The sequence below is a fragment of the Procambarus clarkii genome, chromosome 48 (assembly GCF_040958095.1).
Source record: "Procambarus clarkii isolate CNS0578487 chromosome 48, FALCON_Pclarkii_2.0, whole genome shotgun sequence".
NCBI lineage: Eukaryota > Metazoa > Arthropoda > Malacostraca > Decapoda > Cambaridae > Procambarus > Procambarus clarkii.
In genome coordinates, this window is record NC_091197.1 from 13,418,606 (window position 1) to 13,445,575 (window position 26,970).

The 26,970-nt window shown below is 38.5% G+C and overlaps 1 protein-coding gene across 5 annotated transcripts; it reads right to left on the bottom strand.

Annotated features, from left to right (window-relative positions):
• Window positions 1-3,400: 3,400 nt before the first annotated feature.
• Window positions 3,401-26,877, bottom strand: LOC123764788 (histone-lysine N-methyltransferase SMYD3). 5 transcript variants are annotated; one of them, XM_069302624.1, is made up of 11 exons: window positions 26,687-26,877; window positions 20,590-20,702; window positions 17,128-17,305; window positions 15,102-15,171; window positions 14,544-14,671; window positions 13,922-14,098; window positions 13,136-13,274; window positions 11,886-12,059; window positions 8,706-8,868; window positions 7,561-7,804; window positions 3,401-4,866 (listed from the first exon to the last, which is right to left on the bottom strand). In XM_069302624.1, exons 2-11 carry the CDS (start codon window positions 20,697-20,699, stop codon window positions 4,843-4,845), a joined length of 1,407 nt encoding a protein of 468 aa, XP_069158725.1. In that variant the 5' UTR covers window positions 20,700-20,702; window positions 26,687-26,877; the 3' UTR covers window positions 3,401-4,842. The 5 variants fall into 5 exon arrangements, with proteins under 5 accessions (XP_069158725.1, XP_045608882.1, XP_045608880.1 ...); XM_045752926.2 differs by lacking the exon at window positions 26,687-26,877 and adding an exon at window positions 23,620-23,920; XM_045752924.2 differs by lacking the exon at window positions 26,687-26,877 and adding an exon at window positions 23,559-23,698.
• Window positions 26,878-26,970: the final 93 nt, after the last annotated feature.

A 26,970-nucleotide genomic window follows, 5' to 3' on the forward strand; every position in this document is an offset into this window, starting at 1 on the left:
TACCTACCAGAGCTGATGTCAGGACGGAGTGAAGTCTTGCTCGCCGTGGGTGTTCTGTGCGGCAGGTTCCCACCTACATCAAGTGGCCCGCCATGATGTACACAACACTTTTAAATTAACACACGGTAACACGCCGCACTTAAGTGAATTAGGATACTTGTTCACTTTTTTCCTTGTTCACTTATTTTACGTATATGCAATATGCAACTAATCTTTTTGGCTACGTTCTTAAACATAGTATATACAATTTAAGACGGTATACACTTTTGTAAATAATGCATAGTTATAATGTTTGTTTTTTAAACAATAAACAAATTAACGACACTACACTTTGTTTATAGTACGACCATTAAAGGTTAATCAAGGAAACAGCAGAGATTATGGTGCTTTTTTGTGACATTAATATTCATATGCACATAGCCTCAAGAATGTCTTCCAAGTGGCACTCAAGCGTTCCTGATATGAGAGTCGACTTAGTTCTAGAATGATGATTGTCACGTGTTGAATTTTCAAATTAGATATGTCATAAGATAAGGTCCCCGTGCTAGGATACAGTAGTCGTGATAGGAGCGCACCAATTAAAAATAAAACTTTTCCTTGAAGTAAAAGGTTCGTTTCACTATTCCTTGAGTTTGGTTGGAATGTTTTACTGCATCTTCCACTTGTGCAACTTCTTTCAATGACTGTTGGATTCTGACTCCAAGATCCATTTCTTCATCAATCTGCTGCAGTATTATTGATTTAGTAGTTGTGGTTGTATATGGGGCATAATAATACATAGTTCTTGCACTTTTTCAATAATACAAATAATTTGCCAGTCTTTCAACCATTTGTGAAGTTCATGCAGGTCCCTTTGAAAGGCCTCGGTACAATTTTCACTTTCTACTTTATCACTAATCGTAAATCTCATGCACAAATTTGATGACGTAGTTTGCAATATTCTCATCTATGTCATCAATTATATATGATAAATAGAGCTGGTCCCAAGATGGAGCCTTGCGGTACTCAACTCACTACATCACTCGGATTCATTTCCATTTAAAACGACCCTTTGCAGGTGGAAACAGAAGAGTGGATTGAGGTTCACGAGGGCCGCTCGTGTTGCCGCGCACATCCTTAATATTGCTTCAAAGTTAAAGCCTCGCATGACGTGGTAGCCCACAAAAACCATCTGCTGGTCGTGATCTATTATAAAAAGTTGTCGGGGAATCCCGAAAAAATTAACAAAGCAGACTTGGAAGTTGGGTATATGGTCGTCTGCACCCACAGATGTCATCTGCTCCCTTTACACCCTCACTTCATCTGTTGTTGCTAGGTATTTCCACACCCTCAGACATTGAAGTTAATTCGTCACCACTATTGGTTGAGTAGTCACTCGAGTAGTATAATAATCCAGTAATATCATCGTCACCAACACGGCATGGGCAACTGTCCAAGTTCACTTGATGAAAAAGTCGACTGACGTGCACCCTCCATGACAGCTGGGAGGGCACTGAGGCGCTTCTTCATGACCGCTGAAGTGCCCTCTTAAGTATACAGCCAGAGACCTCTGGCGGTGACAACCATAAACCATACATCTGATGAATTGTGTTCCAGTTTCCCAGACGTCTAGTGCTCACAACCTCGGTCAGCCACACCTTACACTTGTCGTCTTCATACTTTCTCAACCACACCTTATAAGTGCCCGGTTTCCTAAAACGAGCCTATATTGAAACCACATCTTATACTTGACCTACGCTTGTATCCCCCATTCACATCTTATACTTGCTCTAGTGCTTCCTTCTCTACCCACACTTTATACTCTTCGTATTTCTTTCCCACTCACACCTTAATACTTGCTGAAAGAAGCGTTTAGATAATGTTTTCCTTCACTTGATGCTTCTTTTCATCTATTTTTTGTTTATTTATACACAAAAAGATACATAGTTGTTTGAGTACATAACATCGGTGTTAGAGCGTTACATTCTTACAAAGCCACTAACAAGCATATAGCGTTTCGGGCACGTCCTTAATCTTACTGATAAAAATAAAAGTATTAATAGGTACATTGTCGCAGAATTTGAGTTCAACATATTAACTACCTACCTACCTTGTGGAGGTTCTGGGGATCAAAGGACTCGAGGCCCGGTCTCCGATCAGGCCTCCCATTTGGTGGTCAACCAGGCTGTCGGACACAGCTGCTCGCAGCCTGACGTATGAATTGTATTCTTTGGGGGTGTTTGTAGAGTTCTCTCTTGAACACTGCGAGAGGCCGGCCAGTTATTCTCTGTATGTGTAGCAGGAGAGTGTTGAAAAGTCTTGAGCCCTTTATGTTGATGGAGTTCTCCCACAACGTACCTATTGCACCTCTGCTTTTCAATGGGACTACTTTGCACATCCTGCAATGTCTACTAATTTCATGTGATGTAATCTCCGTGTTCACATTTGGAACCAGTCCCTCTAGCATTTTCCACAACTACAGTATAAATTTATAGCATTGACCATACTGCTTTAGTTGCATGTCCAAAGTACTGTACTAAAATTGGGTAGCGCAAGATACAGTGTAAGTTTGGAGAACAAGGTAGGAAACTATAAGGATGAAATTATAAATTTTGTGGTTTTACTTTTAAATAAGGCATAGGTTGGACAAATGTGTAATTCATTAGGGAGTGAGTTCCATAGGATGGGTTCTTTTATTTGCATGGAGTGTTTGCACAGATTTATTCTGACTATAGGAATATCAGATATTTATTTCTGGTGAGGTACTCATGTGTTCTATTACATCTATCAAGGAAGAGTTTCAGATTAGAAATAGCATTTAGAAATAAGGTTTGTACATGTAAATAGTTATAAATAATTTTGTACATGTACATTTTACAGTTTTGATAACAGATTTTTGCTGGGTGATGATGGGTTTGAGGTAATTTGCAGTGAATGAGCCCTATGCACAGATATAAGCCTAGGGTTTACCAAATTTACCAGAGGGGGGCGGGGTGATCTCGACGACGACAGGAAGCCGGCAGCTTGTCACCGTTTGCCTTGATGATCTATTCCAGGTATATTTTAAAACAGTTTTGGTATTTACGACTTCGGCGGGTAGGCAGTTCCATGGGTGGGTGAAAAAGAATCTCCTGTTTTCGGTCCTACATTGTGGCTTGTTGAGTTTGAAACAAGCATATTGAGGCCCTACAGAAAGATCTACATCAACTCTACAATTGGTCAGATGACTGGCAAATTTACCTACCTGAAGGCTACCATCTGTCTAGTGGCCTGAACAGGGACTTGCCCTGAACTTCTTGATTACACAAGACCTCATTAAGTGAGTAAATAAATTTAAAATGTCCACTCAGCACTCTTGGTGCTGGCCTGTAATAAGTAAAGCAATGCAAAACATTAATTTAAGGACAAAACAAACCAATCATTTAATTTATTAAGATTCTATTTCTGACAAATCTAATAAATAACAGTATTGAAACAGTTTGCATATAACAATGTATTTTATAATACTGCTCAATGCCTAATATTTTTACAATGCAAATTGTTTAAAATGCAATAATCATGGCACAGTATATAAATTAATGTATTTCTGAAAGAAAAATTAAACATTGAATGTAATGAACAACCTTTTGGTGGGCTCCCAGTAGGTCCCTGTAGCTAAGTGCTGGACCAACAAAGCTTTAGAGAGACACACTAGGCCTTTGAAACTCACCCTTGCCTACCAGGAGCCAGCACCAGAATGTGACACTCTACAAGGCAATGGAAGTTTGGGGATAAGATATCACCACAAAATGGAGAATAAACCTATCAGAAAGCATAAGCAGAACAAAAAAAAGCACCTGCTTGAATAAAATTAAGTACCAGCTGCATTAATAAGAAAGCAAGCTATCACTGCCACTAGGTTAACACCCTAATTGGGATGTGCCAGGTCACCTGAGGGTCCAGCCAGCCTGTCCCCTCACTAGCAGACTGTCCACACAAAGAAGGAAATACTGACTACAATAGGATGCTACTTAGGGCCCTCAAGAAAAGTGAATTTCATAATATACAATGCATGATTTCTTGGCAAGCCCCCTCAGTGACTTCCTGTAACCAATCTCACAATGGTTACAGAAGAGGCCAGCAATTCTGAAAGAGAAGAAGGGAGAAGGCAGAAGGTGAAGGCCCAGAGTAGAGGAACACCACCACCATGCCAAAAGACAATATGCAACAAGCATGATGAGTCTGAGGGGACCCCTTATTCAGAACCCAAGACCAATTTCCAGGTGGACTACCGAAAATAAAGCCTCAAGCCCAAGCATCAGCCTAGCACAAAAAAAGGACACTCAGAGCAACGAGATGAAGATAACCCACTGGACAGAAGAAATAAAAACAAAAATTCCCAGAGGGATGCCAATAAACCAACAGGGAGAAGATAAAGAAAAGGACCCAAAACCCAGAGCCCCAGTAATCGGCCTCCAGATTCAAGGGCCAGAAATCCCCAGCAGGACAATCACAGATAATGGGCCAAGGCCTAGAAGCAGATGCCCAAGGCCCTAGCCAGAAAAAAACAACAAACACCTCAGAAGACCAAGAAGGAACTCTCAGTTTCGGGTTGATCTCTTATCCCTAAGCTCCCATTGGCTGGAGCCAGATTTTGATCCTGTCTCCTAGTAGGTAAGGAAGTGTTTCAGAGGCCTGATGCATCGACCTAAAGCTCGACTAGATCAGCACTTAAGTTACAGGAAGCTACTGAGAGGGGCCCTCCCAGAAAAAGACTTTAAACAATATAGAAGCTGAAAGAAACACTCCAGGAGGACCAAGCAACTACTGACAAGAGACACTCCATCAGGCAGGCAGTTCCAGCATAGCTTCTGATGACATCCTTTAGCCACAAGTGGTTCTGCAAATCTAAGACACAAATTCTGGTGAAGTACTTTGTTTTTTAGAGAAATTCGTCAGTATGTAATAAGAGCTTGTAACAGTTCATTGATATAAATATGTAAACTTCTGAATATGTGAAGTTAATGATATGTGGTCTGGTAGTTGCAAACTATTTTATTTACTATTTAAATTATTTACCAATACATTCTCATTATAGATCTCTACCATTTAAACCTCTCATAACTCGTAAAAATCCAGATACAATGTAATAGCTTTTTTTATCTTTCCATAAATTCTCTTATCTTGTAGCTTTATGTAAATAAACCTTTATTAGCTACATCTTTTACTCTCCCAGCCCATTTCTTAGATCCATGTTACTTGAAACACAAATGTTGATGCAACTCACCTGGGCTGGACGGCAGAGCGACGGTCTCGCTTCATGCAGGTCGGCGTTCAATTCCCGACCGTCCAAGTGGTTGGGCACCATTCCTTTCCCCGTCTCATCCCAAATCCTTATCCTGACCCCTAATTCCCAGTGCTATATAGTCATAATGGCTTAGCACTTTCCCCTGATAGTTCCCTTCCTCTTCATGTCTGAATACAAATGATTATGAAATTTAGGCACAAGTACCTGTCTGAATATTTCTTTCTGGATGTTTGCACTTTAGACCTATATTTAGTAATCTTTATTTCTTTATAAGGATATCTAGACAAGGATTATGAACACAGTTTTAACAATAACAGTGGGTTTCTTGTTGATGGTACAAGATAGGGAGGATATTGGCATCAATATCTGTGGCCAGTAAGGTCGAAACTGTAAGCTGATGTCGTCAGTAAATGATCAAGTTGACAATTATCCCATAAAAGGACAAAGAGTTAAGAGCAGTATTGACAGAATTGGAACCGGAGAGTGAATAATGCAACCCAGTGCAGACTCTACTTATTATCGTCTCGGGTTGGCATAGTGCAGAAGAGAGACGCCTGGTTAGAGGCCTGATAATGAGTAGCATGGTTAGAGGCCTGATAATGAGTGGCATGATTAGTGGCCTGAGAATGAGTGGCATGGTTAGAGGCATGAGAATCAGTGGTATGGTTAGATGCCTGCGCATGAGAATGAGTGGCATGGTAATCATAGAGTCCATCAAAACTTAAGTCACTGGTCGGTTTCCGAAGCATGTACATAAATATAATACAGTAGATGGTAAAAGGTCTAGATGCTTAAGTTTTTCTTTAGAGCCTTGAAAATAAATACTTTATGTCTTAAAACAAGAATTGATTATTCTAATTTATAATTGCTACAAGATTTTAAACAAGTCAACTAATTATTTCCAGTTTATATAACAATTTATATTGTCCCTCTTACAGTCGTGCATATCCTTGTTAAATGTCCTGACTTCCAGGACGAGCATGTGTCTTGCTCTCCGACCGTCCCTCGCGGTCACTTGTCCCTCGATAAAATTCTTGGTGAATCAGATACCTTTGATGTCGTTCGCCTTATGCGTTTCTGTTCTCGTATTGGCATCCTTGGTGATATTTAGCGCCCTCTGATTATTCTGCACATTTGATGGTGCTACATAGCCTTTCCGGTTTGGTGCCTTCTTTTGATAATTACTTATTCATTGTAAATGCGATATGACCCCTGAGTACAATTTCGAAATAACTGTTATTTCTATGAAACTATGTTATTTCTTATCTATACCGTTACTTCAAAGAAGATTACAAATAATAACAGTGCCTTGTGAGGAATTAGCTATGCACCTTACTCAATCTGAATTTTATTTTATTTACTGTCACACTGTAATCAGTTTGCTAGTTTATTGTAAATCCAACTCCCTACTTTACCTGTTATTCCCTTATCCTTCATTTTATGAGCTATCACTTCTGGACCTTTATTAAATGATTTTGCAAAATCTGTAATTATAACATCTACATTTTGGTTTACTTTTAATGCTTCTTATGATTTTCATCACGATGAATTATTAATAAAAGAAAATATCTTGTTCTAAAGACATATTGATCTGAATTATATTTCATTCTTTTCCATAAAAGTTTTAATTTGGCTTCATGGCAATCTCTAAACATTTTTAATGACATGTGATGTCAGTTCAACTAGTTAAAATTTTCCCAGCTCCTTTCTTTATGAAGTGGAGATATCAACTGAGTATCACCTGTAGTACTGTGGCAGTCCTGCTGAGTTGAGGTTCTGAAGTCTCTCTACAAAGTAAACTATTGTCACCCATTCCATATTCCAGGTGAGGAGAGGAAGGGGTGGGATATACATCATCTGGCTCCTACCTGAAGGCCAAAATAGAGACCCTAAATTACACTTGACTGCCTGTTAGCCTTCGACTTGAAGGGGGATTCATAAGCCACACATAACTGCCCTCTGGATTATCAGCTTGCACAAGCCTCAAGCCCTGTAACGACTAGATAGTATTCATGGGAGGTGGGGTTGGTAAGGGGACATTGTCAAGATAGATAATTAATAATTATCTATCATTATTATTATTATTATTAGAGTATGTACTATTAATAGATTGGCGCAGATTAAACGCTTGCATGCAGTTGTAAATATAAAAGCTTATTACAGTAACTTTGCATTAACCACAACAAAAAAATAATATTCCAATGTACTTAATAAAAGAAGGTTAACTGCAACTATTTATTAAGTTCTTGTTAGGATGGAGTTAACATACAATAAAGAACACACACTCAGCTCACCACAGAAATGTTATTTATACGCTTCTTCTTCCGTGAAAGAAACTCTCGCTCCTCGTGTGCCTGTTGTGTCAGACACATTAATTCTTTGTACGTTGGATGTGCTGTTCCATGGCTTATTCGAATTATGGGCTCTGCTTCTCTGAAGTAGCGTATTGCATCCTCTAATTTTTGCTCGTGGTTACAAATCTTGCCCAATTTCAGAAGGATAAGACCAATGTTTGGATGATTTTCTCCATAATAAAATCTGGAATTTATGTCAAATGTTAATTACTATATTTTCACGAGTTCCAAGCAGAGTTAGACTTTTAAATGTTAGCAGAACTAGCTAAATGGTTAAGAAAGTAATGTATAATATAAACATCTACTCAGTCTCACACTTAGTATAATAATGTTTTAGATATATGGAATTTGTAAAAGAAGAAAAGCCTAAACATACATCAAATTACCATGCTCACAATAAATTCCAACATTTAAATATAATACTATTATACTATAATTGGGAAAGAGGATTATATGTAAATATACAGTTGAAAATGCTGTATTGAAATGCTTCTTTCCGAGTTAACTGTTGGGTGCTCCTCAAACCATGTATAGTAACCGTATGGTCTACCCAGACCACAAAACACACTAGGTTCTGTCCCTCACTGTGATTGAGACTTTTGGTAATGGCCCTGCTACATAAATTGAGGAAGGGACACTTGAGAATTCTTTATCCACCACCAAACAAACACTAATCATGTTTGCCCTAGCCTGTAAGGTTACTCTGAGTTGTTCACAATATGAGCCTATTTTTCTGTTAATTGCATCAAATTCACCCCTCTTCACTCTCAAAATCACTTTTTCTTCCCCTAGTTCCTTGATTTGTGCCTCCTGTCTCATTACCCTGTCAAGCTGGTAATTTCCTTACCTTTCTGGAAAATACTTACGTTTAAATTACAAAACTCATCCTTGAGACCTTCGAGTGAAGGAGGGAGCTTGAGAGTGTGTGCATGCATCAATGTATGCATGTGTGGATGCATTAATGTATGCATGCATCAATGCGTGCATGCATGCAATGCAACAAGACGAGACAGATGAATTTAATTGAATTGAATAAATGAATGGAATGAATGAATGTATTTAGTTTAATGCTTGCAACAACTTACTTCACACCCTCAATATTTTTAATGCCATACTCCAGTGCAGAACTCCAATTTTCAACACCAATTGCAGCTTCAAAAGCAGCATCCTGTAGCTTAACACATAGTAAATTCAGCTTGTAAAATAGATTTCCTTGCATCTCTAATGCTCTTCTACATACATCAAGATCTATTTTATGGTTAAGGTACAATTCTACATTTACTAATATATAAAATAATTACATATTGATAAAATTAATTCACATACAGTATCTCTGATCAAAGAGAAGTATATAACTTGACAATTTGGGTTATGAATGCCGCCACCATTCCATTTCCTACCTTGATGGAGGTTATGGAACATGTGATACACATTGAGAAGATAGAAAAATGGATTTTCTGCAACCTAATATACACATTAGGTTGCGGGTGTGCTAATTGGTGCTTGCTCACGGGTAACGTTTGGTCGACTTAAGGCATTTGGACCTTATATGCATACATCTCTAGGGAATTCTATTGCGAACACATTGATACCAAGAGGAACGACATAGCACGAGAATTAAGGTGAGAAAACTGAAATGAGTATACACATTTTACTGCTTTTGCACGCTCACGGGTAACGGCCGGTCGGCCGAGCGGACAGCACACTGGACTTGTGATCCTGTGGTCCTGGGTTCGATCCCAGGCGCCGGCGAGAAGCAATGGGCAAATTTTCTTTCACCCTATGCCCCTGTTACCTAGCAGTAAAATAGGAACCTGGGTGTTAGTCAGCTGTCACGGGCTGCTTCCTGGGGGTGGAGGCCTGGTCGAGGACCGGGCCGCGGGGACACTAAAAGCCCCGAAATCATCTCAAGATAACGTTCGGCCGACTTTCGGCTTTGCTGTGGAGGGTCATGCCAGGCTTTTGGACCTTATATGCATATACCCCCATAGGGAATTCTATTGTGAACACAATGATACCAAAAGGAATGACATAGCATGAGAATTAAGGTGAAAAAACTGAAATAAGTATACACATTTCAGTGTTGCTGCACGCTCGCCCTAAATGTCGGTAGCATTTTGGGAAGGCTGCGGCGCTCATGCGCTGTGTGCGAAAGTGTTAAAGCCAATATCTTGAAGGAAGCTGCATCGAACACCTTTGAAAAATCCATGTACAGCACAAGAGAAAGTATTTGAAATTAATATTGGAACAAATTAAATTCTATGGTAATGAGGAAAGAAAGGAAGACTAGATTACACACACTTATGAGGCAATGATAAATGAAAACATATTTTTGTATCAGTACTGTTAGGAATACAGTATATTAATGCTTGATGGGGGTTCTGGGAGTTGTTCTTCTCCCCAAGCCCGGCCTAAGGCCAGGCTTGACTTGAGAGAGCTTGGTCCACCAGGCTGTTGCTTGGAGTGGCCTGCAGGCCCACATATCCACACCACACTGCTGTGTAATAACACTACAGTAGCTTTATGTAGTGCTTGTAAGTATACAGGATTCCATATTATTCTATATATAACCCTATTTTTCTATAGTACTTTTATGCTTATTCTTAGCATATAGGGAATACAGGGTATTAGTTGTCATTATGATGGAAATAACCACCTATAAAGAAATAATACATTATCATCATAATCATCACTACTACCCTATTTTCCCTATATGCCAGGAATAACCACAAAACGAAGACACAGGGACTAAAGAAATGTTCTCATTAATAAATAATAATTTGATGAATTTATTGGATATTAGAATAATGTGTGCATCCCACAAAGTGAGTTTCTTTTTAAGTTTAACTAGGGTGAGGCTAATATATTATTTCTGGAGGAGCTTTTTGATGGCTTCCTGAAGCTATTCCACTGAGATTGCTCCTATCTAGTAGGTCACATCAGCTGCAGAAGTTTGGCCTACAGGAGACCAGAGCCCTAGTAGTCTAGAACTTCAAACCTTAGTAGTTTCCCAGCAGGCTATGCCATGGCTCATTTTTATCTCTACCTAAAATCCACATTCGCCACGTATGAGTTTGTAGGGTGCTCGTCAGTCCTGCTACAGGCCAACAGTCATTCTCTGCCTCTGCCTAGCTGCCTGTAGGGTCTATGCCACCTTCAGCCTGGATTCCTGCCCTTTGTACACGTTCAGTTTCCATTCTTTTTCAGCTGCTCTCTTTTTGAGGCTTACGAGGCAGCTGCCACTTTATGGGTCTAGCATACCTGGAGAGGATTTGGGAGTTCTTCTACTCTCCGGGCTCGGCCTGGGGCCAAGGCTCGATGAGGGTAAGGGTCTGGCTTTCCCATTTTCGGGTCATCAGCGTGGTGATCATTTGGATGCCCCAGAGAAGACCCCATTGTGTGGGAGTGGTTCACTTTGTATTTGGTCTGACCCTATCTCTAGTGTATCTGCAGGTTTTGAAGTCCGGGTGGGTATTTTCTCACTGAGAGTGTAGCTTTGTCAGCTCCAGGGGGAAGGGGGGTCACGGGGAGGTGGGAGGTGTTGGCCCCATGGATTTGACAACGGAGGCAGTTGAGCCGCCTTTTCCCACCGGAGGTGTGGGTGCTTCCCAAGTGCTTATTTCCTCCTTTCCCTCTCCATAGGATGTCACCTTCTATCCTTAGCATTAAGCATGGTAAAATGGCTCTGCCCCTGGGTTGTCATGGCTGGCTTCTGGAATTGAGATGAGCCCATGGGTGCTTTGTGCTCTTTTCCAAGCTGTTCTTCTTGAAGTTTTTTTTATCTTCTGGGACCTGCTTTTTCTTATTCACCGTTGTGTTGTGCATTTCTTTACTCAGTAGCCCTCCTCCATTGATTGGTTCTGTGTACCATTCGACATTTCAACCTTGCTTATGGGGTTGCCCCAACCTCTTGCCCCACAGCACTACATCAGTGCCCTTTCTGGCCTGTTTCAGTACCTCACATGAGATTTGAACCTCTTTTTCTGTGTTGACTGCATCATGTGGTCCCTGCTTTGTCCTGGCTGGCTGACATGCCCTTTTTTCTTGATGGTTTGACTTTGGTTGTGGTTTACATAGAGGGTTACTTTCATCACCATTGTTAAACTTATATTGCTGGTCACTTTGTGAGACACATTCTCATATCCAATAAAAGTATAAAATAATTACTTATTATTGATAATGTTTCTTTAAGCCTTGTAACTATTTTGTAACTTTTGCATTTCTACATACACTTTACTAAAAAGCATATTTTACGAAAAGGATACAATATTTATCTTTCATTGTTTCCAATTGCTCTCGACAATGATTGGCAATGCTGCAATACTTCCTTCTTGTTTCAGTGCTCAAGTTGTTATAGCCACACTCGGTGCATGCACCAATTGGTGCATCAATATCATCATCCTCATCAATGAGTACAGGGGCTGTGCAAGAAGCATTTCCTGAAAAAGACAAAGAAAAAGGGTAAATACTGTAATTACTAGTATATCAATACATGCACCAACCTGCTTCTACTTAGATCAACATTGAGAGGACTCAAGAAACAGGTTATGGTTTTGAAGAGGTAAAAGCCCACAGCCCTCCCAAAATATCTGAATGAAGAATGAAAACACAGCATCAAAAATACAAATAAAATTAAAACACTCAAAAATTATTTAATGCACTGTTACACATATATATGATCTTGAAGTGATATCAAGGTCTTATTGCTTGGGTTACTTTGGTGGATCATGGTGAATTTGTGGTTTCTAATGAGGTGTTTCATATGCTAAAGTTCCATCAGTTGACTCCCTCTTCCCACATACTTAAATTTTAATACCCTATAATTTTGTCATGTTCTAAAGGCATGTGGACCCATGTTGCATAGTTCATTCTTTTTCATAGAATTGGTAAGCTGTCTTCTATGCAACCTTTCCAAAACCTTGATGATGTGGAATGTTAGGGTAACTGTTTTGTAATTTTTTGCTAATGTTTTACAACCTTCCTTGTGTAGTGGGGGCCTTTTCTATAGTTCCAGAGTTTTTCTCTATATTATACTGAGTGCCCATCACGGTCATATTTTGCACTTCCATCTGAGCCGTGAGCTGAGTGCATATTGTGTATTCCCGTTTCAAAGTTTGCGGAGTTTGTTGTATTAACAATATCAGATACAGTATATGCATTTGGACGTTTGCCAAGGTCATGAAAAAGTAATCAGTATCTTCTACTTTCATTGTGCCGATTATACTGCTAAATATGAATTTCAATTGTGTTTTTATTACTTTGCTTATACAACTGCATCTTAAATTTCATTGGTGTACATACAGTTCAACCTTTTTTAAATAAGAAGACAGCCAGGTTCTGATCATTATTCCAAGAAGGTCATCATGCATCTCAGAAACTTGGTACAATTTCTAAGGCTTGGCTATGGAGTACCAACATGTAAGCTCCAAGGAGCTACTAAAAGGGCCTTCCCAGAAAAGACTTAAAATTCAAACAAAAATGAACTATAGCAAAGGAAATAAATCTTGGCACTAACCACAATTGATAGATGACATCAGTCTGTCTCGCTCAGGATCATGACAAAATTTACAGTCACACCAGAAATAGTATCGTCTGTGCAATTCATTCTTGCGGTCCATAGTAGAATTCATGACATCAATATAACTTATTCTAATCTGAAAAAGAAAAGACAAGCGTTAATTGTGTACACACACATTATGTGTATGTGGATACATACCAGACTGGCTAAACCAAACTACCCAATGAATAACATGAGAGAGCCTGGCCTTGGTACAGGGCACCAAGGAAACAGGAGTGACAAAGAGAGAGCTACAACTCAGGAAGCATAAGTAGCACACAAATAATATTGCACAGTAGTAACAGGACAGAAGGCATGTTGCATCCCGAGCTAGTCAAATGAAGTATCCATCACCAAAGGACTCCAACAAAAAGCAGAGAACGCGTTTCTTTTCAAAAAACACAAAGAAAAAACATGAAATAAAGTAAATAAATGAGTTTTGCTTAAAACTCATAACAAAAGATGGCTTATGATGGATTAACATTTACCTAAATGTGCTTCTTGGTTACAGTATTATAAAGATATTTCACTACACTCCTGGCAAGGTAAACCACAAACCTATATAAACATAACAGATATAAGCAAATTGACTTTTTTTCAGGGAGGGGAGTGGGGGGTTGCCAAGGGTATGAAGGGTTGAACGAAATCCCTTGTCAATGAATCAGCCTCGCCTCCATATAGTTCGTTCAAGTGAGAACACATTGTATAAAGATGGACAGAGAAGTTCTATTACTTCCAACTAACCTTAGCAAAATCAAGACATGGCATGTCAACCAATGAGCGGCATGTAAGGCGCGTGCCCTCAAAAGTAACATAGGCATTTGGTTGACAGGAATGATCAAATACCGAAGCTGCCAGGTACACACCAGTCCCAACTGTGTTCAAGTCGGGGTCAGTAATACTGAAACTATTAACACAGATCTGAAATACATAATTTTATTATTTATCAGTCAATAAAAAAAGATATATGATTATAAAATAAAGTTAATAAAGATAATTAGCAGCATGGTAGTACTGTACATTCAAAACATTTAAACAAAAATTGATCTTTAAATAATGAAAACACGATGAAATACAGTACAGTACAGTATTTTGATTTTGAATATATTCTGACAAACTCAAGTTGTATAGATTTTACAGTAGGTCCATGAATTACAGTCAACCAGCCTATAAGTCAGAAGTTGGCTCCAAAATTTAAGCTCAGAGTGACTAGACTTATAACAGACCCTCTTATAAGTCAAGAGAATATTATAAATAGGTAAAAATCTTGCATGCATTAGAGCAATAGTTTAAATTGTCAAATATACTTGATTAACAAATGTCAAATAGAGACCATGTGAAGGTGTGGAAGGACACTGTAGCCTACCCTGCCATAGATGCCCTGAAGATCAACTTCATTGGGAAGATTTTCTGCTCCAATATACTTGCCCAGGACGACCACAAGAGAAGTCAGGTGCTCTTGACGCTTTTTATCAGTCTTTAAATCGGTGTAATCTGAACAAAAATTGAGAAGGCCAAAATAAAATATTACAAGAAATACTGGTCAAATGTCCCAATTACATATAAATTCTAATTTTCACATGATCTGCACCAAAGATTTGTACAGTACTGTATAGGAATATGAACTTTTATGAATAAAAGCAAGAGCTCTTACAATTCTTTTGTCCTTCTGTAACTGGCTCAGTATGCAAGTAAATAAAACTTACAACAGTGTACTCTCTCTTCACTAGTTCAATTAGAATTTTAAACCTAATGTAGGATAGAAATGCATGGCATAGAGAGACTTTTTATTTTGTTATATATATGTGTACAATACTGTACTATTCTCCTTTGAGAATGCTACAAGATATATATTCATAATACAGTAGAACCAGTGGTCATTACCAAACTAATCATTAACTAAAATGCAAAGTATAGTTCTTACGGTTCATTAGATCCTTAAATTTTCTTCTCGTCCTTTCCGTAACTTTCTCTTCTACCCTGTCACCCCCAGTCTGCATTAAAATAAAAAATTATCTGTATTTATCACCTATATTGTTGACTGTCTTTACTTTTCATTAAAATCAAGATACAGGAGGGAGAAAAACAAGAAAATTAAGGAACTGCAAATTTAATTATCCCAAAGAAAGAGAGAAAACAAAATAATATATATACAGTACTGCAATACTAATTGCACAACAAATGGGCAGTGCAATACAAGGGGAACACAACACAACCTTGATGGACCCACTGATAGATTTAATTCATCAGCAAGTAAGTTATTTAAGGGCAATCCTGAATAGTCATAATTGTATAACTGTATGGTTACCTGCAGAAACATTCATTGTCAAGGCAGCCATAAGAGATGGAATTGCATGACATACCCTGTATCATTAAAGTTTGTTTTAGGTATAATAAGAAGTTAAAATTTTACAGTGAACATATTGTTATTATTTGCTTAGGTAATATTAAAACTTAATTGAATTTATTAATGCTGGTAAAATAACAATTGAGTAATTACAAATGAACCTCCTAAAGATCAATCTGGCCTGGAATCAGAATGTTTCCACAACCTCCCTAGCAACAGTATGATCCAACAGGGACCCATGAAAAATCCCTATTGCATTGGCGCAGAATATTGGCCCTGCTCTTTCTTCCTTCTTTTTCTTCTTCTTTGCGATATATGCAGTTTGCATGAAGGATTTTTCCTCTTGATGACTGCATGAGTCCTTTCCAAATGGACTAAAAGGGGCTTTGCCTTAGGGAGCAGTCAAGTGTGTAACTTGAAAATGGCAAGTCTTGATATAATCTTAAGTACTGTAATAAGCAGTACACAATACACTAGATTCTGGGAAGATACATATGGATATAAAGGCAGCCCTCATTTTGTGTGGTAATTGCACTGAAAGAAATCTGTGTACAGCTCAACCCATACAAATCAAAATTCTGATTACAAATCAGTTTGTAACTGAGAATAGTACAATGAGCATAGTTATTGAGGACTTAAAGGCTGGCTCAGGGTGACTGCAGAAATTTAATAGTTTGCATGTCATAATGCTGTAAATGCATTTTTCTGCCTCTTATGTTATGAAGACCAGCCTGTGCTACAAAACTGTAATAGAGCAAATAGTTTATCATACATAATTATTTTTATACAGTAGTGAGAAAAACCGTAGGAGCTGTGATGAGGATTCGAACCAATGCGGAGGGTGTTCCCGCACACACACCCTAGTCAACTAGGCTGCGACATGGTCGTGGCCATAACGTGGCCTAGTTGACTAGGGCATGTGCATGGGAACACCCACCGCATAAGTTCAAATCCTCATCATGGTTCCTATGGAATTTCTCATTGATACATCAAGTTAGTGTGATTACTCTCTGTGTGCTGATTATTTATAGTTATGTAAAATCATTATTTATATATTATTTGTGCATGAAAATATGCATTAACATTTATAGCATCACTTCCTTCAAGAAAAATTCAGAAAATTTGTGGAATAATAGCCCAAAAAAGGTCAAATCTCTGGAAACCCAGATTTCATGGAAATCTAAGTCGGGTCCAGAACAACATAATCTGGATTATGCAGATGTGCCTGCAATCCAAACAGCTCATAAAACACAGAAAGTGCAGTGAGCTTATGAACCTGACAACCAATGATGAGGCTCATCCAATAATCTGCACCCAATCCAATGTAAATAAAAATAATCAACTATTTTCTAAACTTTGTATAAAATTAAATCACAATGTGCAGTTTCCAAATCCCATTGCACACAAAATACAGGCTGCCTATAATGGAATATTAATTACAAATTAGATAATCTTTGAGTTAAACCTTTGTTAAATTAAACATCAACAAAAGTTTAAGAGGAAATCTCTAAATATTTACGTGCAAGTGCTCTTCATAGGCCTGTCAATATTATTGTTATTATTATTTTGCAAAATACTGTAATGGTTCTACTTTTATAGTTACCTTAAGTCTAAATATAACCTTAGCAATAAGCTTTGCAGTATCCGGAGGAATAAGGGGATATATACGCTGAAGATTTTTACACTCAAATCGATGAATATCCCAGGAGCCCCTCTGACAGTCTTTGTTGCAATAACATTCTGCCTTACACCCAGAGCAGCGCTGTAGATTTTCCTGTTTCCTGAAGCAGATAACATAGCATTACGAAAATGTACAGAAGTACTGTAATAACATTGATAGAGAACAGTAGAGTATTTATGAGGAAATGTTTAGTATAAAGAAAAATAACAGTAGACTGCAGATGTCCTACTGGACTACGCGAGAAAGCTACTATCTGAACTCTATCAGGTTTTCCACCTACACTTAAAACCCACTGCCAAACTCTCATCTATTATGTCATACAACAACCTAGCCATAAACCAACAACTTTATTTCTATGCTGGAACCACATTTACCCAATTCTCTTTTTAATTTACACTTATTAAGTTTATGTACACAATACGTGTTTTATTGTATTATTATTTTTTAGCACACTATAAAGAGCCCAGTTCCTATAGTCTTTCACAATGTACAATGATGCTGTGAAACTACACGAGCCAACATTAAATTATAAGCCCAAGAGCACCATGTTGCATTACACAAGTTAACATTTAATAGTACAACATACAAAAGGATATGATAAATTTGAATTAAAACAATGATATAATTTGTTTTATATAAGCTAGGAAACACCTCACAAAGCATGAAGAGATTAGTGAATTAAGTTAAACTTCAAAGCAATATTGTACTTCAAAGGTCAAGTAATTATGAGGAGAAAGTGCTAAGCCAGAATGAATATTTAGAGAGCAATCATTTCATAAAAACTAGATAAAAAATGAACTTACAACCAAGGGACGTGGCACATGCATAGTATTTAGTCACCTTACATATTGAATGTCCCCCTAAAAATCAGTGTTGAATATAATGAAACGCCAATTTCTGGGTGTGCCGAAGTGGCTCCTTGAAGATATATACTGAGATAGTTCCCACCATCAGGATCACATAAACTGTTCAGTTCTACTGGAAACCAGAGCCAAAACCCTGGCCCCCTTTACAGATGTGCAGGGATCCGTGACATTTATTTTCACCACCTCACCGGGGAAGACAACCAGAAAGCCAGTGAGGCAAAACAAACTATTGCTGGATTCATGAGAGACCTGGTTACCTGGTTGATATTTGGTTGATGGGGATCTGGGAGTAGTTCTACTCCCCAAGCCCGGCCCGAGGCTAGGCTTAACTTGTGAGAGTTTGGTCCACCAGGCTGTTGCTTGCAGTGGCCGCAGGCCCACATATCCACCACAGCCTGGTTGGTCCGGCACTCCTTGGAGAAAATTACCTAGTTTTCTCTTGAAGATGTCAACGGTTGTTCCGGCAATATTTCTTATGCTCGCTGGGAGGATGTTGAACAACCGCGGACCTCTGATGTTTATACAGTGTTCTCTGATTGTGCCTATGGCACCCCTGCTCTTCACTAGTTCTATTCTGCATTTTCTTCCATATCGTTCCACTCCAGTATGCCTCAAGAGCCTTGAGCCTCAAGCCTCAAAATTGGCTGAAATTTCTCCTGCTATATAAACAAAATATTGAATTCTCTCAGAACTAGTGCGAGGTTGTTCACCTCACCTCCTTGACTTATTTGGGGTGAGGTGGGTAGCAGTTTATTGCCTGCTGGAATCTGAGCTCTCAGTTCTAGGGTAGATGTAGTTCTACCCAACATCCCAGAAGGGAGGGAGGGGATCAGGGAGCCACTGGGGCACACCCAGAAACTGGTGTTTCATTACATTTCATGCCAGTTTTCTGGGTAAGCCCCATGTGGCATCTTGACGCTAAATACGTCTGGAGAAGGAAAACACATGGAAACTCAAAAGGCAGCAACACAGGACTCAGGACAAAGACAAGACTCCCAGCCTAGAGAGCTGGAAAGCTCACAAGAACCACACAAGAGCACCAAGTCCCAGGAACATTCTCCAAATACTGGCATCTGGTGTTTGGTGAATGTTCCTGGGGCCTGGGTTAGGAAACCAAGCAAGCAGCACCTGAAACCAAGGCCGAGCTGGCCACCAAGAAAGATCACTCACCCCTGATAGGATGCCACTTAAAATAGGATGAATCTTAAAAAGTACATGCACGCTCCCTGTGCAACCCTCAAGGAAGAATATCCCAACTGCCACAAGCTTTAAAACCTCACAGAGGAGGCAAAGACCCATGCATTATTTGGGTGAGGCTCCTTCCTCAGGACTATGGCCTTTTAGGGACATCCACCTGAATTCATCAGGAAAGACAACCCTGGCTGGGCAGAGGAAACACCAGCAGACATCTAGGATTCATCACTTTAGGCACAAGCAGTTGGAGGTGAACAGTTAATCATAATCATACACTTCTTTTATAGAAAGTTAGTCAATACAAGAAGGGAGGAATAAATATACATACACATGAAGCAAAAGTACAGAATGAGTACACAAACAAATGACATGCACTGGACCCAGTCCAAAATGTCCAAAATGGCTAACAGTTATCTGAAAAACTGGGACTCGAAGAGTGCTGTACCTTGAATGAGGAGCATAACCACAATATATAACTACATCACACCAGGCAAAATGACCAAGGCTGTTTAACTGGGGATCGACACACACTAGACACATGGCCACCTGAGAGTACGCAGGTGTAATTAATAAGTGAACTGCTTCAGAAACAGGTGGTTCACTCTGTTTCCAGTCTCCTTTTCTATGCTTGTTTGCCTTGCTGAGTATCTGTTTTGACTTGCCTACCTTTCTGTGGCCTGTTCTTAATTAGGGTGATCTAGTGTCTCTTGCTCTTTGCAGGAGATGCTATATACAATCCCTTTGGTAAGCTTACAATGACTCGCAAGGACCTGGTGTGGATTAAATTGCGTGGAGCTATCCAGGTAGCTAGTAACAAGGAGCTGCCAAGGAGCCCTCTCAGTAATTCCTGTTACATGTGTCATAAATAAGTTGAAAAGAATACTTCCCCAGTGTTCCCAAGGTAAAATCACTGAACTCCCCAAATACCCACCAACATGTTATTTCCTTTCACAATCTTGCAATAACAAAATGAAGAAACATATAGCAAACAATTAACAGGACATTTCTAATCCAGAATTAGTTGTATAAAAAATAAGGGAACTCAAACTAAGTCATCTACTAGGGGCTAAAAACATCAACATATAAAAAAAAGAAATGACAGTATGCAGAATAAAGTAGCATAAGAAACACATTCGATTAGAAAGTACAGGTGATTAGAGAATTGTTAGACCTAATTAAACTCAAGCATTCCACCTTTCTACAAGTCATATTTAAGACCAAAACCATCAGTAGATCTATACACTGCCATTTATACCCCTATTAGCTATTCTCTTTGAGCACCATTCACACCCCTAATTATCATGAAACATTTCCTCGAACATACTTTTTTAAGCAGTAATCACAATAGAGCCCTTTGAGAGATCCACTCAAAACATGCACAAAAGGTGTTGCAGTAAGAAGAATATTTCCTTTGGCCACCTTCTGCTGATCCATTACCTGCAAAATTAAATAAATTCTGTACATACAAATTAAGTGCAACAAGAAACAAGGAATACATAACTGAAGCTATCACTCCAAGAAGGATTAGCATAGCTATATTAATTTTAATCATAATCACAAGTATAAACTGGCCTTTCTATTACTTGACTCTTCTAGCATGAACTGCATACCAGTTGAAAGGGAATAAAAAGCAACTTCCATAAAAGATTTTGAATATTTCCAGGAAAACTTATGCTGAATTCAGCTGTATTAATTATACAATTACTAGAAAAATCAAGCACTGAATTAATTGTAGTAAAATTACTATTTTAATGGACCCCAGATAGCTCTACAACATTAGCTTTGCTTTTCTCTAATACCATAAAGTCTTAGCAAAATACACCGAACCTTCAATACCCATCACTTATCGGGAGCTAGGACCAGAATCTGCCTCACTGTACGAGACAAGAGGAACTTAGGGATCAGAAATTGACTAACTATTTGACTGCATAGGTGGTTGCAGAGTGAGGAAATAGACTGGCTGGCTGAGGACCCAGGTGACCTGGACTGCCATCTGGTGGAGGTGGTCAGGCTCCTCACAGTTAGGGAATCAACTCCACAGCAATGATCATTTGCCTTATTTTTCAAGGGTGTCTAATTTTTTCCCCAGCAGTCACTTGTTTTGGTACACCAAAACATCTAGTGAGTTTTTCCGAGTTTTGGGTAGATTTTTTATCCCTAATCTCCCCATGTATCAGAATCAGCCAGACTGATCTTGGCTTCTGATAGGCAATGGATGGATTTCCCAGGCCTGGTGTGTTTAGCTAAGGCTTGGAGGTACCAGAGCTAAGCCAAGCTCTGGGATTTACGAAGGGGTCCTCCACAGAAACAATAATACAGTAAAGCTATTTTCAGATAACAAAATGTTACACAAAAGTATTACATGGTATTTAATCACAGTACAGAATAAGATGGTTATACAGGAACAATATTATACAGAAAAAAAACATTGTTATGAATCCCATACAAAACAACATGCATTTAAGACATACCACTCGTTACACTGAAATGTGCTGAATGCAGGAGTAGTAAGATCTATTTTCTTGAGCCTAATTTATATGAAGCCTACAAAAAAATAAATTAGCTTACCTTATGTAAAAATAAAAAAATATATATCTACAAAATGTATACTGGAAGTGAGCCTCTACACATTTGTCAGGAATTAAGGTAAGGTCAGGCTAAATATATAGGGTAAAGATACCTGGTGTCATCCACTTGTGAAAAAACCTCCTACAAAGTAGTTAAGGCAACAGCTAACAACCCATTGGTTCTAGTATTGATTCCTGGGATAGGACAAGAATTGTATATATTTTGTATTACTGTATTAATGACAGTAAACATTAATTTATTGTACTCCAGTGTTCATCCTGCAAGTGGTAATGCAAAAGGATTATATACACAGGGCACAAAAGGTGCCAGCCCGAAACACTGTGCGTACTAGTGGCTTTACAAGAATGTAATTACTATGCTATGTATCCTCACAATCCCAATGTACCTTCTTGTATATAAATAAATAAATAAATAAATAAATAAATAAATAAATAAATAAATAAATAAACAAAGGTGCAAACAAGATTGCAGTGGGTGTTTAATATTAATTGTTAAAATTTCAATATACATATTATATTTCATCATAATGACCATGCTGGTAACAGAACCATTGTCTTCACAACAATTTTACTTCATAAAATTGTATTATTACACACTGGATATAAGGTAATACAATTACTGTATTGCAATTTACATGTGGCGTAACAATTGGCTTTGAGTTTTGACAAGGGGTAGAAATAGCCTAAGCTACTCTATTCCTTTGAGATGTATTTCTTTTTTATCTCAATAAACATACTTGAACTTGAACTTCAACAACTTATAGTTTTCTTTCAAAAGCTACATATAATTTATTTTGTGGAAGCAAATTGTAGATATAATACAACCATTTAAAGTATATGGGGGAGCCGGTCGGCCGAGCAGACAGCACACTGGACTTGTGGTCCTGGGTTCGATCCCAGGTGCCGGCGAGAAACAATGGGCAGAGTTTCTTTCACCCTATGCCCCTGTTACCTAGCAGTAAAATAGGTACCTGAGTGTTAGTCAGCTGTCATGGGCTGCTTCCTGGGGGTGGAGGCCTGGTCGAGGACCGGGCCGGGGGACACTAAAACCCCGAAATCATCTCAAGATAACCTCAAGATAAGATATAATCATTAACAAAGTGATTGACTTTACTAAGTGTTCAGAGACCAGCAACTTTACCCTATCTTTGATTTTCATGAATGCGACAAAAACACAACACAGTTTACACGTGTCAAATCCTAACAGAATTTTGTTAGGAATTACTTATGCTATTTATTCTACTGGCTAGGCTAAAAATACAGCAAACCTGGGCCCATATGTTATATTTTATCTAGAAGGGAATGAAGGTAACATTTTATTTATATAAAAAAATTAACTTTGATTAGATGCAAGGCATAAGATGAGAACCCTGATATTTTAAAGTTTTGTGTAAAAATAATATTTATTATCTTTTTCGTCTAAAATAAAAAATATTCAAAGTGGTAGATTACCCAAAATAACTATAATGAGAGAATATGAGCCACTCACTCTAAATATTTCCTCTGGATATGTTGCCAAAATTTGAAATACTGTTTGGAGTCACTACACTAAATTTAACTCATCTGAATACTCTGTACTTGCCAACACTTACTAACTCCATAAAACATTACATTTAACTCTTAACAAAATTGCAAATTCCACTTATTGAATTTATTATCACTTAAACTGACGAAATGTGTGTATGTGTGAAGTCCCTAAACAGACCTTCCTGGCCGGGTATGTGGCGAGCTGCCTCATCTTGTGTCCCTCACAGTGCCTCACTCACCACTGATGCCATGCCACGAGCCACACGCCCAGCCCAGTGCCACAGACAATGCCAGACACAGTGCCAGAACCTCTCCCACCGCCTCGCAGCATCAGGTGGTCCAGATCACAGCTGAGGATAAACTCAATCACATTCACGACACATTGGCGGGTTGATGTCGCTTTTTTTTTGGTAGTTATAGTAACAAAAACGCTTATTATTATTATTATTATTGATGTTAGGTGCCGTTTGCATGAAGGGTTTATTCTCCCAATGATTGCTGATCCTCTGCTTGGCACAATGTTGTTGGCACAACGTGGCTAATATATTTACTCTCCTCCCCTCCCCCTCCTCTTCCCATCTATAAATAAATAAATAAATGTTTATTTAGGTAAGGTACATACATACAAGAATTTTTTACAAAGATTGGTTGACTTATAGGTAGAGCTAGTACATACAATGCCTAAAGCCACTATTACGCAAAGCGTTTCGGGCATTAAGAGATCTCTCTCTTTACTTCTTTAAATTTGTAATCAGACATCGCTACGTAATTTAACGTGAAAATATCCATTAATTTAGACAACTATCTGTTATATTCAAGAAATTTACAAATTTGAAAATTTGTGAAATTTGAAATTTATAAATCTCCCTGCAATACCTTCAGTCTTACCTTACTGACAGCCTATTTCATTTCTCCTACCCTACCCATAAACATTCGTGTTCCACAGGGCAGCATACTTGGACCTCTCTTTTTTTTCATCAACATTAATGACCTTCCAAATGCCTCTCAACACCTCAAACCAATCTTATTTGCTGATGACACAACCTTCATTTTCTCCAGTCCTGAGACTCCTGACCCTCTTGCTCTAAATGTCATAGTGAATAATGAACTAAATAAAGTCCATCTTTGGCTAACTGCTAAAAAACTCACCCTTAACATTGACAAAACTTTCTATATTTTGTTTGATAATAAATCCGCAACTTAAATTAATCTAAGAATTAACAATATCCAAATTAGTAACAAAGTTGATGGTAAATTCCTTGGTGTCCTCATCGATAACAAGCTGAATTTCCAGGGACACATTCTAAATACTGTATAGCAAATACTGTATTTTTCCTCCACTGGAACAATCTGGGTACAGCATAAGAATATATTCCAATATTCCTGAGTGTATGACGTAATTACAGACCTCAAAGTACCTCATACCATTTGGTCTGAAGTCACTTATAACGAAAGGAAGGGAACTATCAGGAGAAAGTGCCAAGCCATTACGACTATTACTGAGCCACTTGGAAAGGGTCAGGATACGGATTTGGGATGGGACGGAGGAAAGGAATGGTACCCAACCACTTGGATGGTCGGGGATTGAACGCAGACTTGCATGAAGTAAGACCGTCGCTCTACCGTCCAGCCCGTGGTTGGCTCACCAATTCAATTTGTATTCAATTCAATTCAATGACGAGCCCCATTGCATGCCAAGATCATTTCTTGAAGAATGCTTTGTTGACTACCTCTGTTCTAACCCCAACGCAATAAATACTTCACCCACGTAGTTAAACTGTAAATAATCGCCAACAGAGCCTAAACACCTAACTATACATAAAAATTATATAATACCCAGTACTATTAACCTATATATGAATTTTTGCTACTGCACAGTATGTTAAAACTGATGAATGAGTTTGGGGACGGGTTGTGTATTTGCAACCCGTCCCCATCAATTGCCCTTGGCCTTGCCAGCACTGCCTATATAATAGGTGTCCGTGTGCCATTCGACCTGGAACACCTGCTAAATGATGACCAATATATAGTCGACGCCCTGATGAACTTCCTCACTGAGATCCATCCTAATTCTCGGTGATATGATTTAGGCAGGTCGTACCTGTACATATTAGTATGAATAGAGAATACCCTTTTTTCGCAAAAAGGGGATAAGTTGGGATAATAAAGCTCTACATTTGCTTATACACTTTCAACATAACTCATGTAGTATATCTTGCTTTGATGATTCCCACTTCCTCTGACGATCGCCTTGTGTATGTTAGTTACCTACAGTGACTTTTTTTTCTGCTCTTACATTTCGGTAAACACAAGCTTACTCTTCCTTAACTTTTAGATTCATTATTTAAAATATCATTATGTCGAAATCCAGAAGGGCGCCTTGCCCTTCGACCTCCCATATGTTGCTGCCAGTAAAGCCCAACAATTAAGGCAGGCAGCTGCAGGCTCCAGAAATGTGGTTTTAAACGTGTAAGCTACACGTTTATACTTGAATCAGTAAGGATTCATATACCTTTTATTTATAAATTATCCTCTAAAATTAAATGTAAGTGTAACCAGAAATATCCTGGTTGATATACCAATACTCCACGTCAAATTTATTTACATCCATCCCAGCTTGTTAGCATGATAATATTTAATGTTCACTTGCACACAAGCACACATAACTCATCTGTTTAGGTTTTAATGTTCCTATTTTTGTAGTGCACATTAAGAGAGTCGTTACTTTGATGCCTGTGGGTTATTTTCAGCCACAGCTCTTTCATTAATTCTACTGAGGAAGGTCAGTTTTAATCAATGTAAACCTCTCCAACCACAGATTCTAACGAGTTGACAAAAGCAACAGTTACTCCCAGCACTAGTTAAGTCAACCCTATCTTGTACATACATTCTTTCTATAGAAGTGTTCCCAGTTATCAATTTACTCGATTTGTCTAGTCGGCATTTTTTCACAAATGTGAAAAATTCCCAGAAACATATAACATGCTCAGAAATGTATAAACATGTTGATACGACGAGCAGGCTTTACTATATTCAGCTCACCTCCCTCACTCCGTTTGTCATAGACGGCCGTGGGTTTCCAACTTTCGTTCTTAAAAGAATACCACATACGATAGGGATCCTTTCCCTTCTGGCTAATTCAGTGGTTGTATTAAGCTTGTGTATTAGTACGTCGTTCCTAACTCTTCCTATATCATTTCCTCCAGCGCTAATACAAATAACGGGTTTATTAACAAAAAACTTAAATCCAATTTATAATAATATACTGTAAATTCATAAATGCTGCAGTGCAAAAATGTTCCTTACTTGCCGTCATTATAATTATAATTGTGTGTGTAGATTAGGTGAAATTGTAAATCTGCATCTAAGGTGGTCCACAATGCAGCTCTAGATGTCCGATTTTTTTTATTTTGCCCGAAACGCTTTGGCTTTATAGATCGTGTAACTGCTCTTCTTGCAATTTGTACACACATTCTGTTGAATAAACATTGTCATTGTTGTTGTCATGTCCTGCAGCAAAGATTTTCGCGTATAGCAAGAGGCTGTATGACACGACGCATGGATGACATTTAACAGGGGAATTAGTTCAG